This window comes from Carcharhinus amblyrhynchos, chromosome 10 (assembly GCF_965287045.1).
Source record: "Carcharhinus amblyrhynchos chromosome 10, sCarAmb.v2.hapA, whole genome shotgun sequence".
NCBI classification, from domain to species: Eukaryota; Metazoa; Chordata; class Chondrichthyes; order Carcharhiniformes; family Carcharhinidae; genus Carcharhinus; species Carcharhinus amblyrhynchos.
In genome coordinates this window covers 67,976,429-67,995,640 of record NC_137333.1, presented here as the reverse complement: position 1 = coordinate 67,995,640, position 19,212 = coordinate 67,976,429, and the positions used below count along the sequence as shown (strand labels likewise).

At 40.9% G+C, this 19,212-nt stretch overlaps 1 protein-coding gene across 3 annotated transcripts in view; it reads left to right on the top strand.

Moving 5' to 3' along the window:
- Positions 1–19,212, top strand: part of npat (nuclear protein, ataxia-telangiectasia locus) — a 43,372-nt gene that overhangs the window by 2,116 nt on the left and 22,044 nt on the right. For 2 of the 3 annotated variants that reach the window (XM_080197263.1, XM_080197264.1), the window contains exons 2-10: positions 1,862–1,980; positions 4,889–4,949; positions 5,746–5,818; positions 6,505–6,548; positions 6,896–7,138; positions 9,502–9,583; positions 12,859–12,970; positions 15,822–15,913; positions 18,667–18,754. In XM_080197263.1, the coding sequence (XP_080053389.1) occupies positions 1,862–1,980; positions 4,889–4,949; positions 5,746–5,818; positions 6,505–6,548; positions 6,896–7,138; positions 9,502–9,583; positions 12,859–12,970; positions 15,822–15,913; positions 18,667–18,754 (914 nt within the window). The remainder of the gene's footprint in view (positions 1–1,861; positions 1,981–4,888; positions 4,950–5,745; positions 5,819–6,504; positions 6,549–6,895; positions 7,139–9,501; positions 9,584–12,858; positions 12,971–15,821; positions 15,914–18,666; positions 18,755–19,212) is intronic. The other variant, XM_080197265.1, reaches the window with a different exon arrangement.

Genomic DNA, 19,212 nt, shown 5'->3' with positions numbered 1-19,212 from the left:
TTTCTCTCCTATATTGCAGTCTTGTGCTGAATTTTTAAATTGCTTTGAAAATCAATGACAGTAATGGTTGCTGATCTAGACTTATGCAGCACCAAGAAAAACACCAATTAAATTTCTGCATATGTTAAAGAACTATAAATATCTTGTGATGTTTCAATTAAATTGTGGAAGAGTCATTGAAATAGGAGAGCACTGCATGGCCTACTTCTTTTTCTGTGTTTCATATATTTCTTCTCCAGTGCACTGTAGCAATTGAAGCCTTTATATTTTAATTGTGTTCCATATGCCTGTTCCATCTTCACATTAATAAATCAAATTGCTGTCTCCCAATGTAGCACAATTTGGAAGAAAAATATGTATTATTGGGCTGCTGATTACTTTGCTCAGCTCAAATGACCATAATACAAGAGGTTCATGCTGCCTCATTTTATAACAATACTTTAAATTTCTTCTCATAAAAATTATTTGAACGATGTAGTGGGAGTGGTTTATATTGAAAGTATATCAGAAATGATCTTTGAATGAGAGAAAATAGCCCATTCTACAGATAATCGCCCATTAATGCAAAATGTAGTACGTTAATAAGGCATGCTAGGACATCTGTACAGGAAAGGAGTGTTCATCATTATTGTCCCATGGGATGAGTTTATTTAAACTCTGCCATCTTGCAAAGATGCTGAACAGTTTACAGGTGCATAGGCAGGTATAGGTTTGGCTTATTGTGGACAGGGGAAGAGAGGGGTTAGTAGCCAGTGAGATTTTGAAGTGCTGGTGCAATTAGTGATAGCTTAGGTTTATACCAGATTTAGAAATAAAAACAGAAAAGGCTGGAAAGACTTGTCAGGCCTGGCAAGAAAAACTGTTTCCACAGATGCTTTCAGACCTGCTGATTACTTCAGATTTTGCTACTTTAGTAAGCCTTTATTATTGAAAAGCAGTGTTTATGGTTTTAAAAATATCCATGTTTATCCCCACAGCATCTTCTCTTTCCCACTCTCCATAACACAGCAGACTTAGAAATAACTAGATGCATTGCACAGAACAACTACCAACTGCTATGCCCCTTCTTCTGAATGCTGTCAGTCTAATTTTCTAAAGATTGATACTTCGAGGAGTGGAGATTTGCCTACTAATACCCATTCTTCAAAGCAGGCACATTTGTGAAGCGTATAACAGCTAGCTTGCATAAGGCAATGTGACTAAACAACTTGTAAAATGGTATTCATTTTGAGTTTCCTATATCCTAAGTGTAATGTTTTTGTTTTTGTGGGCAAGACCATCAATTGTTACCCATGAAAATGAAAGCAAACTACTGCAGATGCTGGAAAATGAAATGAGAGAATGCCACCATCATTAATTTCAATTCCCAATTTTAATGAGATTTTTCAGCAATGAAACTGTTATCAATTGTAGTAAAAACCCAGGAGTTCAATTAGTGCCCTTAGGGAACAAAATTTGCCATCCATGCCTGTTCTGACCTTTGTACAACTCCTATTCCACAGCCTGATCCTAGGGCAATTGGGGATGGACAACAAATAAGAACAGAAAATGCTGGAAAAACTCAGCAGCTCTGGCTGCACCTGAAGAGTGGAACAGTTAACATTTCAAGTCACTAGGTAGTTCTAAAGAGGAATCATAGTGTCCACGGTGAAATTTGAACCTAAGTCCTAGCTATTAGCTTGAGTCGCTGAGTCCAGTGACATTACCAGTGTGCCACCACCTCCCACTGTATGTTTATAGTTATAGCTTATGCTCGGTTATTTAATTGTTAGAATGTCTCTGCAACAGTTTGTATATCAAAATATTATATTGCTTTTTGTATAGATCAGTGAGAAACGACTTTATTGTGTTTGTCTTATAGGATATCTGCAGCAGGAAAAGCTTTCTAATACTTGCAGAACCTTTATATTGGAAAGTGGTGATCTAAAGGAGTATGCAGAACACAGTACAGAGGATGGATTGGTTCCTGCTTGTTTACTGGTATAGTATCCATTGAATGAGTTTATGAAGCCTTTTATGAAGTACTTTTATTTTGTATTTGGTGGGAATGCAAGTCCCATTTTATAAAGAAAAAAGGCCCAGTAGATTTCCCATTGGTGAGACTGTGGAGTTCTACTACAGTACTCAGATCAGAGGCTTTCCCATGTCAGGACAGGAGAGGTAAACAAAGCATACACTTATGTCTGTTTCCATGGTGCATCTTTCCTGGAACAAGTTGTCAGCCTCTCATACAGCTTGAGAGGCACCACTTTGCTCAAACGTGGCTGACCAGGAGGCCTTCAAATTTATAGGTTGATAATTTTGCATACTATGTTCGCATCTTCTGTAGCCATCAGGTCGCCTAATTTGGAGCTTCTGACTCTGAAGCAGAGACACTACCCACTGCGCCACAAGCCTTTCCCAACCAGGGGAAGGTACGAAACACTGCTTGACAATCCCTGGAGATTATGAATATAGCTCCAGGTATTATTACTCGGATCAATATGTGGGAGCAGGGATATTTATGTGACAGCGCTGTAAAGATGACCCGTTACTTTTCTCTGAACAATCCTTGCGATGGGTGGAGACAGCATAAACTGTATACTGCAGCTTTTCAAGTGTGCGGTTTTACCAAAGAGCATTTCTTATTTACAAGTGCATTTCATGTGTTCACATTGGAGAAGTTGCATCTTGCTGTCAGGCGTTACCATTCCCTAGTTTGAACCTCTGTCCTTTGTTTGTGCCCTATTCTCACCCATCAAGTGGAAGTAATATCCTGAACTTATCTTTTCCATTCTCATATTATCTTATCTCTTCCAAAGATCAACTTTCACATATCTCCATTGCCAAGTTTTTCCAGCATTTCCTCATAACTCAGTCCTCTCACACTGGGGATTAGCCTCATGGAGCCTCAGTCTCTCCTTTCATTCTCAGTGACCAGAGTTGAATGCAATATTTGAGATACTCTGATTAAAAAAATGTACAATTTCACCATGCCTTTCTCTGGCTTATATTCTACTATTTTGACTTTAAAGAGTAACTGTTTAACAGCTGTGATTGCTGTTTTGCTTTGGGTGATTTGTTAAGACTGCTAAGCCATTTTAATTTATTGGTGATTTCAGCACCATTCATGGAGTGTGTGTGTGTTATACATTTGTCCTTCATATGAGATGTACTTTATTATAACAGTTTTGAATGGTTATTTGCATGTTATGCTGGCATAGTTTATCTTATTTTATAATTTCTGAGCTGTCTCTTCGATTCTGCTGCCGCTCTTACTGTCCCTTTTCAGTTATGTATTATCTGCAATTTTTTAGCTAGTTTTCAAATCCAAGTTTCAAATCTGTGTAATCGCATCTACATCTGTGTTGATGTTGGTGATTCTCAGCTAGGTCATCAGCCATTTACTAGCTGAATGTATGATTTCACACAGTTTAACTTTGTGCAAGCAAAAATTTCTGTGAAATTTGGATTACCTGAAGTATTTATATATGGTTGATACTGTACAAATTATAGCTCTATAGGTATAATGTGTGTATGTTATCTGTGCAGCCAGTTATACATAGAGGAGCTACTGCTGTGGGATATATATAGACGTGCATTCACAGCAACTTATTGTTTAAAAAGTTGTAAACCTAAGGCATTTGGAAACCAAGTCATTCATCAATGAATTGTTCTTTCATCATCTCCACAAGAAGTACAAACTGACTTGCGATACAATTTTTATGTTAAATTTTTATAATGCATGGAAAAATCCAGATCTTTATAAAATGGAGAAATTCAAATGTGGAAGATAGTTATGCAAATAGTGTTTTATGTGACATCAGTTGAAACAATTAATGGTTTTATCAACTGAAATATGAATCACAGAGTTAGATTTTTATGGCTGGCTAGTTTTAAGTTGGGGGGCTATAACTCCTCCCCTTTAGCCTCAGACCTGGCCCCAATCCTTCACTGGGTCTGCCAGCCAGGTCCCAGCAATACACCAGAATTATTGAAGTACAGCATCCATAACCTCTTATTTGGGGACTGCCTGTAATTTCAACAGTGGCCATCACTTGAACCTGGTATTGTTGGAGCTATGGTTTGACCAGCAGCTCTCTTAAGATGTGTCTTGCCCTTAGTCAATTAAACCCTAACTAGTGTAAAATAGCTGCAGTTGGTTCCCAACCAATTTGATGGAGGTGGGGCATGCAGGGAATATGGTGCCCCATAAAATTCAACCCATGGCGGGGGCGTACTGGTCTTCTGTCTATCTAATTAGTCCCACTGCCCTACTTTCTCTTTAAAATGATCTCTTCATATAATTATAGAATTTTATTATGCAATTTTTGGGGTCCTGCTTTCTAATCTCTGTGTCACCTCACTATGCCACTGTCCTTGCTCCTTCTCTCCTATGCTGTTCCAATAAATTTTAACATAAGCTCAAAGAATAGCACCTCATCCTTCAATTAGGCACTTTCAGCCTCCTAGAACATGTATTAAATTCAGCAATTTCAGATCGTAACCACAATCTCCATTTTATCTGACAGCAATATTTTTCTTCAATCTCATTTATACCTAATCTGTTTCTTTAATTGTCCCGGTACTATCATCCCTTTTACTATCATCCCTTTTGTGATGACCTGCCTTTGACCCTATCATAGAATTGCCCTTTTGACCTTCCCCGCCTACCCTTTTCCCTTTTTCTGTTTGTGCTTAACATTTTGCATTTCTAACCTCTTCCAGTTCATCAGCTTGAAACATTAACTTTATTTCTCTTTGCATAGATACTGCCTGACCTGCTGGGCATTTCCAGCTTTTGTTTTTGTTTTTGTGCACTTGTTTTCGATTAGTTGCAGTTATTTAACTGAAATTCTCACTCACATGTTTTAAATTGCTGATTAATATTGAATTCATTCTTTTTCAGTCACTTTTTGGAAAAAACTTGAAAACTATTCTTAATGAATATGTGGTTATGAAAGCAAGAGGTAAGTATATTGTTAGAGTTTTGGGATTATATGATGGTGATTTCTCTAATATTGATGGAAAACTTCAGTCATTAAACTCACCTGCAATATGGTTAGTCAGGCAGTACAAAAGGGAAAATGAAAAGATTACAAGTGTTGAGATACAGTATGCCTAAGAAATGTGGAAAAATAGTAATAAAGTACAAAGAAAGGAAAGTTGCAAGAATGAAATATCAGAAAACAAATATTCTCTGTGACATTGCATTATCAACAACAATAACTTCTATATAGTGTCTTTAACAAAGCAAAACATTCCACGGTGCTTTGTGGCACTGTTATCAAGCAGCATTTCAAGATGAGCTATTATGGAAGAGACAGATTTTAGGGACAGCCTTAAAGAAAGGAAGAGGCAGAAAGGTTTAATTCTAGCATTAGGCCTTTAGTAGCTGAAGACATAGCCATCACTGTTGGAACTGAATTGAAAATTGGGGATACATAAAAGGGCAGACTTAAAGGGATGCAAATATCTTGCAGGGTTGTTGGACTGCAGAAGATTTCAAAAGAGAGAACATGGCCGGGAAGAGATTTGGCAATGAGGATGGGAAGTGAGTTATTGCTTAACCAAGAGTCACTGTAGGTCAACAAGCATAAGGGTAATGGGCAAATGGGGCTTGGTGCCAGTTAGAACATTCGCAACAACGTTTTGAATGAATTCATAATTCAGTAACAGATGCTTGAATCCAGTATCTTAGTGGAGTGACCAAGTTTCTTGTGGAAAAATTAAATTTTGCCCTGTTTCACTCTTCCCCTTTTCCAGATTCAATGCCAGAAGCACCTGCAGTCTTGCCATCCTTGTGGAGAAAATTGGAGTATACACTTTCTCAAATTAGGTAAAAGCCACCTTCTAGAGTGCTAGTTATTTTTGCAAATTGAATAAAGGCAATTAGATGGCTCCAACTCTTTGGATGTTTAAATAGAATTATGTTACACACTTAATGCTGAAGTAGAGTACTTTCCCATCTTGGGTATGTGGTGTTCACATCAAGTGTCAGGTGTAGGATGGTTAAATGCAAAATAAAATTCCATTTACCCCAATTTCACGATGGTATTTCCATTCTCAGTGTAATAATTTAAATGTCCCATAACCAGGCATCCTCTGTTCTTTCCGTGTGGGGTTAACATCAGATTATGGGATGATCCACACCCGCTAGAAGTTGAGTTGTAATCAGCGAAACTGGTATTATAAGAGGAGCATTGAAAGACGAACCCCAGGTCAAGGGCTAAAGGCAGCTGTGTGTCATTCTATCCCAGGAGCATATTCTGAATGTTATTTCCTCCTGACAGCATCCTTCAAATTAGACTTGTATTTGTGCAGATCCATTTTGTTAGGTCTTGCAACTAGAGGAGAGCCTCTCCTTTGATAGATGTGGCAGGTCTTTGGTGAGTGGGTTGATGGTTCAGTGTCAAAGCAAATTCAAAATATTGTACTGAACGTATCTGAAATGTAATGATTAGCGTTCTGTGCTGTTTCTTGATTATTGATGTTTCTAATTGATGTATTTATTTTTACTTACAGGAGTTTACAACAGAGCTCTGTGGCACTTGCCACAAACCAGAGAGGTATTTATTATAAAAAGTATTTTGTATGAAGTTATTTTGGATATATCTATGATTAGTCAAACTTTTTTTTAACTGTCCTTGCTCTCACTTCCTTCCTCTTGTTTCTCTGTCTTTCCTTCCTTCAAATCAGCTCTTGCATTAACCTTTTGCTGCAAATATAGGGAATTGTAATTAATAGTAAATGACTTGGACTTTTATATTAAGTACTTTTCTGCGCAGATGAACGTTGAAATATTATCATTTTTGAATATTTATAAAATCCAGTGTTAATTTTGTAGCAATTTTTACATTGTTTGACAAAGGGATACTAAATTCCCCCTTTTAAAAAAAAATCTTGTTTCCTGTAGCTCGCACAAAAAATGCTTTAAGTGAATTAAGACGGCGAGGGAATTATTCTTCAAGGCAGGTGACCAGGGCTAACTCCAGCCTCTTGTCGATTTCTCCGCAAACCGAGCAGAGAATTATTAAACCTCTGTCAGCAAACCCAGTTGTAATAACACACAACACTGGAACCAGTCCAGTTATTCCTGATGGTTGTGCAAACCAAATCCGTTCACAAGATCCTAGTCGGCCTGCTGCTAATGCAAGTGGTAAGTAGGTTCATTGGAATTGAAAATTTTAGCTCCATGGGTGAAAAAGTTTGGTTAGTGGTTGAATTATCTATAATGGGACAGCCTTCAGTTGATTCCTAATCTATTCCAAGTCAGCTGATTTTGGGTGGAATGATGCAAGAGACTTCAGGTGGTCTTTGTACTCATGAACTAGACAAGAAAGTCAGATAGGGTGCAACTTCTGGCTGTTCCATGAGTCCAGCTGGAAGTAGCTGGGTAAGATTAACTGATGAGGATGAATTTGAATTTTGTTACATGTATTTGAATATATCCATATTAGCCGTCCTTGTGCAGTATTGATGCCTGCTAATCACTTATTGCCATTGGGATAGAGGCACACATTGCTTATTACCTGGATGGGTGCAACTTTAAATTTTTAATCTTATTTCTCTAATGCTAAAGAAGGCACGTAAGGGCTTTATTTCCAAATCTGCATGCAACTTCCTTTCCTCCAGAGCATTTCTATTTAATTAGTCTGCGTTATTAATCATGCTGGAGGACTACTAATTACAATCACAATTCTCTTGTATTATTGTTGGGGATGCCGCCAACCCACCTTGTTACTCAAGTTGCTCTTCTGGCATGGAGAAAAAAGCAGTAAGAAGTCTCACAACACCTGGTTAAAGTCCAACAGGTTTATTTGGTTGCAAAAGCCACTAGCTTTCGGAATGCTTGCTGCTCCTTCATCAGGTGAGTGGGAGTTCTGTTCACAAACACGGCATATAAAGACACAAACTCAATTTACAAAGTAATGGTTGGAACGCGAGTCTTTACAGGTAATCAAGTTTTAAAGGTACAGACAATATGAGTGGAGAGAGCGTTAAGTGATGCATATTGCCTTCAGTCAGGACAGTTAGTGAGATTTTGCAAGCCCAGGCGGGTCGTGGGGGCTACAGATAGTGTGACATAAATCCAAGATCCCAGTTGAGGCTGTCCTCGTGTGCGGAACTTGGCTATCAATCTCTGCTCAGTGACTCTGAATTGTCGTGAGTCGTGAAGGCTGTCTTGGAGAACGCATACCTGAAGATCAGAGGCCGAGTGCTTGTGACTGCTGAAGTGTTCCCAACAGGAAGAGAACACGCTTGCCTGATGATTGTCAGGCGTTGTTCATTCATCCATTGTCATAGCGTCTGCATAGTCTCTCCAGTGCACCATGCTTTGGGACATCCTTTCCTCCAGCTTATCAGGTAGACAATGTTGGCCGAGTTGCAAGAGTATATACGGTATGCCTGGTGGATGGTGTTCTCACGTGAGATGGTGGCATCCTTATCGCTGATCCAGCATGTCTTGCAGGGGTTGCTGTGGCAGGGCTGTGTGGTGTCATTTTCACTGTTCTCCTGAAGGTTGGGTAGTTTGCTGTGGATAATGGTCTGTTTGAGGTTGTGCGATTGTTTCAAGGCAAAAAATGGGGGTGTGGGGATGGTCACAACCTCAAACAGACCATTGTCTGCAGCAAACTACCTAGCCTTCAGGAGAACAGTGATCGTGACCCCACACAATCCTGCCACAGCAACCTCTGCAAGATGTGCTGGATCATCGACAGGGATGCTACCATCTCACGTGAGAACACCATCCACCAGGTACGTGGTACGCACTCTTGCAACTCGGCCAACGTTGTCTACCTGATACGCTGCAGGAAAGGATGTCCCGAAGCATGGTACACTGGGGAGACCATGCAGACGCTACAACAATAGGTGAATGAACACCACTCGACAATCACCAGGCAAGAGTGTTCTCTTCCGGTTGGGGAATATGTTAGCGGTCATGGGCATTCGGCCTCTGGTCTTCAGGTGAGCGTTCTCCAAGGTGGCCTTCACGACACACGACAATGCCGAGTCACTGAGCAGAGACTGATAGCCAAGTTCCGCACACACGAGCACGACCTCAACCAGGATCTTGCGTTTATGCCACACTATCTGTAACCCCCATGACTTGCCTGGGCTTGCAAAATCTCACTAACTGTCCTGTCTGGAGACAATACACATCTCTTTAACCTGTGCTTAACACTCTCTCCACTCACATTGTCTGTACCTTTAAAATTTGGTTACCTGTAAAGACTCGCATTCCAACCGTTATTTTGTAAATTGAGTTTGTGTCTTCATCTGCCCTGTTTGTGAACAGAACTCCCACTCACCTGATGAGCGCTCCGAAAGCTAGTGGCTTTTGCTACCAAATAAACCTGTTGGACTTTAACCTGGTGTTGAGAGACTTCTTACTGTGTTTACCCAAGTCCGACACCGGCATATCCATATCATGGGGGGCAAAAAAACAGAGGTCAGCAATTTGCTATATTGTTTGGGCGTGTTGATTTCTGTTGGTGTAAAGAGATTTTTTTTGTTTAGGTGATGTTCTTCACATTGTCGTTCCTGGACCCTGTGACCGAAGATTACAACCTGAACACATTTCTCCAGGGAAAAGGAAATGGTAAATGAGTAGTGAGTGGAAACAGCGTCTTGTCAAAGCTATATTGAAATGTCACATCGCAATTCCATTTTTCAATGTAATTTGCTCACACACATAGTTTATACTTTCATCTTTATAAGTGAAGTTAAATTTCTTGCCAATGTGCTTTGTTTACAAATGTTTGTTTTCCCTTTCTGTGCTAACATATCCTGATGATGTCAATACGCTTTCTATAATAGAGGATCAGTCAACATCTGAATCTCACTTTCACAAATATAGTTTTTTTTATTAGTGTCACAAATAGGCCTACAATAACACTGCAGTGAAGTTACCGTGAAAATCTCATGCAGACTGAAATACATGGGTTTAAAAGCGAAATGAGCTGGAGACCTAGTTTGGCCACGAGTTCTGATGAAGTGAAATTCCATCTTTTTTATTTCAATGAATTCTGGAATTGCATTCTGTGATTCAGTTTGATCATAATTAGGAAAATTGTTTCGGTGGATGAGTCATATGCTGTTTTGATTGTATGATTACAGGATCTTTCAGGGTTTTGCCAGTCTTTCTGGGCTGCATTATCTCCTTCCATGAATGTGTTCTGTTTGTCAGAACTTTCTTTATTCTTGTCTCATACTTTTTCACTCATGACTTCTCTACCTTTTTTCTGTTAACTTCACTCAACCGTTGTGTCTGTTGAACGATTTTCATTTGCTTTTTTTTGCTGTCTGTCTGCTTTGTTGTTCTCGTAGGACCAGGCCTGCTGCATCTCTGAGGAGCAAGCTGAAAGTAGTTGAAGCTAGCTAGCTAAAGGTAGCACCAAGTGGAGAACCACTAGAGGAAATGAGCAAGAAACCATTAGCTTGTTGGAGGGGCAAGCGGGACTGTGCCTTTTGGTGTACTATACATGCGTGCTTCTTGGGTTGAATCTGACTGATACAATGTTGCTTGCCCGTTTTGGGATTGTACGCATGGGATGAGTGTGTTTGAATGTCCTATTCTTGGAAATTACTTTTAGAGGTAAACACTGGGACGAGTGAAAGCTATCATTCCAACTCTGACAGAATTGTTTTTGACAGAAGGTAATTGCTTATTGTTGCTACAGAGATTAGTTTCCAGCTGTGAGAGATGGTTTAGCCAAAGACTTCTGCCAATTCACGTACACACAATACTTGGAATAAATTTTATTCTTGATCATGGTATTATGATATACGAATATACGAAACAGGAGCATTTTGCTCTTCGAATGTGCTTTGCCATTCAATAAGACCATGGCTGATCGGTTTGTGTTTCATCTATCTACCTCCACCTTAAAAATATTCAACTCCCCTAGCTCCACCACCTTCTGAGGCAGAGTACCAAAGCCGCACAACCCTCTTAGAGAAAAGATTTCTCCTTGTCTCTGTCTCAAGAGGCTGAGTCCCAATTTTAAAACAATGCTCCCTTGCTCTGGACTCAGCGCAAGAGGGAGCCTACTTTCCAGGTCTGCCTTGTTCAAACCATTCAGGATCATGTATACCAAAAAGGGCTACTAGGGTCTTGGACCTGTGGCTTTGTGGAGCTGACCACAAAAGTGTGGTGTTTTATTTAAATTTTACCTTCAGTCTGCTTTAGCTCAAGCAGTCAATCAATTGCACTCAACAATGCAGTGAGTCTGCAGATTTTTAAATTATTCATTTTCTGGTGATAATTGTTGAATGGCAGTGATTGCTTATGTTCCAAGCACTCGGTGCAACTGTTTGCCAATTGGGCTTCAGTTGCTACTTTTCCCTCCAACGCAGCTCTGAGCTGCCGCAGGTTGCCATGCTGTCTTCTGACCAATATAGGATAGCTGCTGTTAACCACTCTCTCAGTACGCCACCAGGCTGTTTTGGGGAAATAGGCTTTGGGTTCAGGCTGCTGACGAGGAAAGATAAATAGGTCCATGCTTTCGTTACCTTCGGATGGAACAATTCTGATGCTCTCCTGGTACGTCTGCCATCTCCCACCCTCCAAAAATGTAAGCTAATTCATAACTTCACTCTGACCAGTATCAACATCTTGATTTTAAAAATTCTCATCCTGGTATTCCAAATACTCAGTGATGTTGTCACTCCTTATCTCTCTTACTTCCTCTATCCCCCTAATTATTCCTCCAACTGTAGCCTTCATTCCAATATTGATGGCTGTACTAAACTCTGAAATACTCTCCTTAAAACCTTTCTGCCAGTTTCTTCTTTTAAGATACTCCTTGGAATCCATAACTTGGATTAAACTTATGGTTGCTGGTCTTCATATCTCAGTCTTCATTTAATTCTGAGCCACTCAATTGCAATAATTGAATATGATCACTTATTGGCTCTGATAAAGCCAATTTTGTCTGATAAATATAAGTTGTTGAAGGGGCAAGAGATAAAAGTATGTGGGAGATGGGAGAAAAAAAACAGAAGGAAAAGAGTGGCTACCACAAAGGGGGATGTAAGGAACAGGGTATAATGGAGTGCACAGGATTAGAAACAGAATAATAGGAAGGGAATTCGATAGATGGGAGCAGTGGACATGGGCAATGGATTCATTAAGTAGTGATAAAGTGAAGTTTAAAAGGATACGGGGATCAAGAAAATGCATAGAGAAGTGTGGGCATCGAACAGATGGAGCTAGGACGGGAGGGCAGGAAAGAAGATGAATGGTGTTGGGAATATTGATTAGACAGAGGAAGGGATGTGAGATGTCAACCAGAAGGCAGTAAATGGCCTTCAATGTTCTCCACCCAAGTCGTCCAAAATAAAGCCAGGATTTCAATCTGACCTACTTAGCTATCCCAGATCTTTTGCCTGCACCAGAAATTTCCCGTTCCTTTCTTAAACAGTAACTGTCTTCCCTTTGACTTCTGTTCTTGTCCTTGTCATTCTCCATTAGATGAACCAGTGGCCATTATTTGAAAATCTTGTGCTGGATGTTCTTTCAAGGCCATCACAAAACACATGTGACAGCATAGACCTGACAATATATCTTATCAGGTTTAAAGTGGCAACTACCAGACCAATGCAGAACGAACTAATGTTTGTCACAGATCACTTCCTACGAGTGCTATCTGAATATTGCACCTCAAGGAACAAGCCAAGTTGGCACCTAAAAATCACAGCCATGCTCCAGATCCCAGAGTACTGGTGAGCGACCGCTGAAATTGTTAACTTTGGGGTGTCAAATAATGCCATTCTGTTCTACATTGAAGAAACCAGCATCTCTTTACAAGTTTGATATGCTATACGTTTGAATTGTGTTATTGACTCCTTAATTTGATTCCTTTTTGGTTTTAGTGATTCCCCTCGTAAAAGAGGTGGTTTTGTATCGGGACAGAATTCGACTTCTAGAAGTGTGGAGAATGAAGTGGAAGAAAGCCAAGTAGAAATTGCTGTTGAAAGTTTTCCAGTAAGTATAAAACTAGTCAAATTTCCAAAATTCACTCAGAAGTCTGCTTTGCTTGCTACTGTGCTGCTTATCTAAAAGTGATGCAGGCAAGTACATAGCTGATGAGCCTGAGGCAGCGTCATAGTCACAAAGAGGACGTGGGGACGATCTTAACATTTTTTGTCTAAGTGCTAGGCGGACTTGAAACTGGAAGAATTTCAGATCCGTTTTTTAGGTGCGTTTTTGAGCTCCCACGTACACACTCTGCTCGCTAAAGAAGCCAGTGGGTGGGGCTTAACGTGCCCGAAAGCTGGCAGAGGGAGGTAGTACACACGTGTAGGCCTCTGCTGCTGCACATGCGCATTAACAATAGCAGGGGTCTGACAGAAAAGAGGGAGTTGTCAGGCCCCTGCTAGTATAGGCAGACCAAACAGCTACCTCCCCTGCAATCGCAGGAGCCCAGGGCCCAAGATACAGCCCCACCACTCAGATCAATCGCTGCAAAGTGGCAGCAGGCCCTCACTGGCTGTGCGCCCCCACTGGCATTGCCCAGGTGCCAGGGTGGCACTTCTAGTCTGGCACTGGCTTCGGCTTCCCAGGGAGCCTCAATGGCCTCCAATTCCACTGATGACGCCAAGTTGACTGCTCCCTGTTTGTGGGGAACAAAGAACAAAGAAAATTACAGCACAGGAAAAGGCCCTTCGGCCTTCAAAGCCTGCACCGACCATGCTGCCCGACTTAACCAAAACCCCCTACCCTTCCGGGGACCATATCCCTCTATTTCCATCCTATTTATGTACTTGTCAAGATATCCCTTCAAAGTCATTACCGTATCCGCTTCCACTGCCTCCCCCGGCAACAAGTTCCAGGCACCCACTACTCACTGTGTAAAAAAGAAAAATCTGCCTCGTACACCTCCTTTAAACCTTGCATCTTAAACCTATGCCCCCTGGTAATTGACTCTTCAACCCTGGGAAAAGCTTCTGACTATCCACTCTGCCCATGCCTCTCATAATCTTGTAGACTTCTGTGAGGTCTCCCATCAACCTCTGTCGCTCCAATGAGAACAAGTTTCTCCAACCTCTCCTCATAGCTAATGCCCTCCGTACCAGGGAACATCCTGGTAAATCTTTCCTGTATCCTCTCCAAGGCCTCCACACCCTTCTGGTAGTGTGGCAACCAGGATTGAACACTATATTCCAAGTGTGGCCTAAGTAAGGTTCTATAAAGCTACAACATGAACATGCCTATTCCTCGCCAGCGCAAACCTTTTCAGCTGAAGTCATAAAGGGGGGTGAACCTGGATAATTGAGCGCCGGGCTCAGTGAGCAGATGTTAAACATTTAAATAAATTTCCATACATTCACCTGCTTCTTGCCCATTTCTGGTGCGAGGCTGACTGCACTGGAAATTCGGCACTGGTTGCAAAAACTAGTGCTAATTGCTTTAGAACATAGAACATTACAGCGCAGAACAGGGCCTTCGGCCCACGATGTTGCGCCGACCAGCTTTTAAAAAAAAAACACTAACCCACTAATCTAAACCAATCCCATTTCGTCCATAAACCTATCCACAGATCTCTTAAATGCCCCCAAACTAGGCGCATTTACAACTGCAGCTGGCCAATTTTACCATCGCATCACACCCGAAAATAGACACAATGTGATTGTAAAATCGCCCCCATAGAAATGCGAAAGAGGAAATTCCAAGCCATAACATCTTCCACAGAATGATGTTGATAAATCCTGAGAGTGTGCGTGTGCTGCTCTGTCCTGTCCTAACAATATTTCAGGAGTTAATAACCGATTGAAGAGTCTTGGCTTTATTACTTTTGCTATTTTGGAGTTGAGTAATTTTGCAAAAGTTAAACAATGCCAGTTTCCTTTACTAAACCCAAGACATTTGGGAGCAATTCTAAATTGAAAGCTAACTTTATTAAAACGGTTAACCTTGTTTTATTTGTTTCTCCTGGTAGTTGGTGGAGAAATATGCTGAATAATATGGTACTGAACCATAATGAATCAAGAATCTATGGATCAGACACTATCCTATGCTGTTAGTTGATTTCAGTCAATACTGGCATCATCTGGACTGGTGGCTTTGATGATCCCAGCTAGGAAAGGGTGAAGAGGAGGAATTACCCTAGGTTCTTGCTTCTAATCACAAGTGGAAATAATTTGTTGGCCAAACTAAAAGTCACATATGAAGCTGTCACTACTGTTTAAACAGGGATCATACTGTACTTGGTTTATCCTACATGTGACCTTTTGGCATGACTCGTAATTGCCCTATGAAATGACCTAGTAAGCCATCAAGTTTTTGAGGAGGGACTCATAGAATCATAGAACCCTATAGTGCAGAAAGAGGCCTTTCGGCCCATCGAATCTGCACCGAACACAATCCCATCCAGGCCCTACCCCCATATCCCTACATATTATACCCACTAATCCCTCTAACCTACACCTCTCTGGACGCTAAGGGGCAATTTCTTAGCATGGCCAATCAACCTTAACCGCACATCTTTGGACTGTGGGAGGAAACCCATGCAGACACAAGGAGAATGTGCAATCTCCACACAGACCCGAGCTGGGAATTGAACCCAGGACCCTGGAGCTGTGAAGCAGCAATGATAACCACTGTGCTACCGTGCTGCCCCTATTCCGATTACTTTGACCTGGACAACAAATTGTAACATTCCCAAGAATTGGAGGAAAAAAATTAACAGTTTATTTATATCTACTCCAAATAAAAACAGGGTTGAGCTCAACTATGAGTATACCCTTACTCACAGGAAAATAATAACTTGTCCTTGAAAATAGGACTATATAGAATGCCAATTAAGAATGGAATTTTAGTGTCTCTTTTTTTGCAGCAAAGAGTAATTGAAAATGCCAGAGAGAAAATCTTGAAAGACCGATCTTTACTGGAAAAACTTGCAGAAAACATAAATAAAGTTATGTTCAGGTAATGTAATTCTTTATGTGGCAACAAACTGGACTCCATAGCAACAACAACTTAAAAGTCCCAAGGCACTTCACTATCAAACAAAACATGATAAAAACAGGATGAGAATTTTAAGATCCACTTCTTGCTTAACTGGGAGTCACTATAGGTCATTGAGATACTTGATGTAAGTTAAATTAAGCTTTTGATTTCAGATTTTCAGAGTGGAACATCTAGGAATAGTCTGTTCTAGAACTAGGGAACATATGAATGAGGGTTTCAGCAGCAGATCAGCTGAGATGGCGGGGGGAAGCTGAATGATTTTCAGAGGTGCAGGTCATAGTGATGGCAAGAATATGAGGTCGGAAGCTCATCTCTAAGGTTGTAAACAGATTGGCTTATTTTCAAGTTGTTGCCAGAGAGAGAGATGGAGTAGGTCACAGGGAACAGAGTTTGGGACAGCGTCTGAAAACAATGGTTTCCATCTTCCCACTATTTAATTGGAAGAAATTTCTGTTCATTCAGTCTGATAATTTAGCAACACTAGAGGAGTCATGAGTTGGAAATGGGTGCAATCAGCATCCATGTGAAAATTAACACTGTACCTTTGGATGATGTTACCAAGGAGCAAGGTGTAGCTGGAAAATAGGAAAGAACAGAGGATAGATCCTTTGGGCGCAGCAGAGATAATGTGGGAGCAAGAAGAGAAGAAATTGCAAATGATTCTCTGGTTTCAATTAGTTATAATAATGGGACAATGTGATAACAGCCCCATCCAGGTGAAGAATAATGAAGAGGTGTTAGAGGAGGATGGTGTGGTCAGTTGTGTCAAAAGCAGCAGACAGGTCAAGGAGAAGGAGGTAACATTTACCTTTGTCACATTCACATTGGATATAATTTGTGACTTTTGTGAGAGCCATTTTGGTACTGTGGCAGGGACAGACATCTGGTAGATGAATTCAATCACAAGAGCTTCGGAAGGGAAAGGGTTTGGGAGGTGACAAACCATATGAAGACTTTGGAGAAGAGTGGGTGGTTGGAGACAGTAGTTTGCAAGGATCGAGGGTCGGAGTTTTTTGGAGGAGATGGTTGGTGACAGCAGGTTTAAAGAGAGAGAACCGTTTACAATATTAGCTAACCTGGGGCAAGGGGGAAAGTTGGGTGCTCAACAATTTAGTGGGAACTGAAAGAGACGAGTTCAGGGCTAGTGCAGATAGAAACATTCATGCAAAGTTAGCCAGGTAGGCTGGTGGAAGAGAGTGACATGGCAGACGTGCAATCAGATTGTTGAGTGTATTCTTGTTTTTCTTGATCCTATAAATATTTTTTGAGCGTGCAGGAGAAGAAGGGGAGAGATTTATGACAACGATTTGCAGTAAATAAACCAGGGGTTATCATTGCATTCCAGGATGATCCTGGAATAGTGCACAGTATTAGCAAACACGAGTAGTGTTTTAAGTGGTCCAGCTTGATCAGGCAGTGAATAGCTAAACCACCATAATCCTTTCAAACATGTGACCCTTGGACTGTAGGGAGTGTAGGTGAGTGCAGTACCAGGGGAAATGGCCAGGCTGAGAGAGAGCTTTATCAAGGATTAGGATGTGAAAGGTGAAAATTAGGGTGCAGTTGAATAAATCAGTAGCTGTAGAAATGGAATGGTGTACCAAAGGCTGGGTAACTGGAATTTTGGAAGTGAAATGGGACATAGGTTTTTTCCAGGGGTGGATATAGAAAGAGGTAGATTTGGGGCATGAAAGGGACATCTGGGTGGTGAGTGATACAACAAAGTGATCAGAGATAGCCTTATTTGTAATTGAAGCAATGGGTGTAGTGGGACCGTGTAAGATGGCAAGTTAAAGGGGGTGGCTGTGAATATTGGTTAGGGAATTTACATGTAGAGACACAAGGAGGATGAGAAGGCAATGATCTTGGAGGAGGGAGGTCGTTTTGTTCAGACACTGAAGGATGAAAGTAGTTACAAAATCTTGGTGATAAAATTTCTAACATTCCTTAGTTGTCTGTACAGAATTATGGTTTTGAAAGAGGGGAGATGGTTGGAAAAAGGTGAGATGCTCAAAGGAGGAGAAGGTGCCTGAGGAAAAAAGGTGATCTTGTGGCGAGTAGCACACTGCCACTTTGGTCTTAATGGAGCAAGTGATGGAATATAGAGCCAAGTAGGGGATGCATCGTGAAGGAGAAAGGTGATCCTCACTAAATATATTTAAGACGCGGGTTGATAGGTTTTTGATAGGCAAGGGGACTAAGGGTTATGGGGAGAGGGCAGGAAAGTGGAACTGAGCCACGACAGATCAGCCATGATCTTATTGAATGGCGGGGCAGGCTCAAAGGGCTAGATGGCCTACTCCTGCTCCTATTTCTTATGTTCTTATGTGTCAGCACCCATCAGCCAGGTTTCCATCATGGCCATACTGTTGATGAAATCATTGACAGCAAGGGCTGGTTCAAGGACATTCTGGAAGAAAGTACATAGAGGGATGAGAGTTGCTCCACTGGTAGAGTCCAGAGGATCAGCAGTGGCGTTAGTTGGACAGGAAGAGAATTGCCAAGGTTGGCCCCAGTGGGTGGAAAGGCCTCCATGCTACACATGCATTTTTGATAGGTGTACCAAAAGGATTTTGTTTGTGGAAACTCAGGTGGTATCTGTATTCATAGGAACATTTCATCCAAAACTTAAATTTAACCAACCAAGAATTCTGTAAACTGGATAGACTTCTCAATTTTGTATTGAATCGAACATGCTTTCTGTCTTACAGCGAGACTAGCACTGGACACCCTTCAAAGCCACCAGACAGCAGTACTTTATTACCGGAGCAGTCCATTGATGAAATCTTGGGCCTTGGGGTAATGTTTATTTTAAACTTGAGTGGCATACTATCTAATTTTTTTTATATGCAACTTGTGTCTTTGAATACTTGGGCCATTTAATAAGGTATTTTGCCAATAAATTCAGCAAAACAGAAGTTGGATGCTCTTGAATTTCTTTTAATTTTTTCAAGTTAGTTTAATTAAGGCAGACCTTTGTGTGATAACCAATAAATGATAAGATATGGTTTTATGCTAAATATGATGAGGGTCAACTATAATTTTTATGGGACAAGATCTTTCTGTATATATAGTGGAAATGAAAAGGGATTTTTCCTTTGGAGACTGGGAGGAGCAAGGAAAATGGGGGTAAGCTCCATCAGACAGCTTATTACCGTGTTCTCGCATACAAGAGACTTTCCTGGGCTGGACTGGACTCCATCCCCAATGCCAGGTTTTGGGGGTGAAAGATCACAGGCCCATCTGTGAATAAGTTT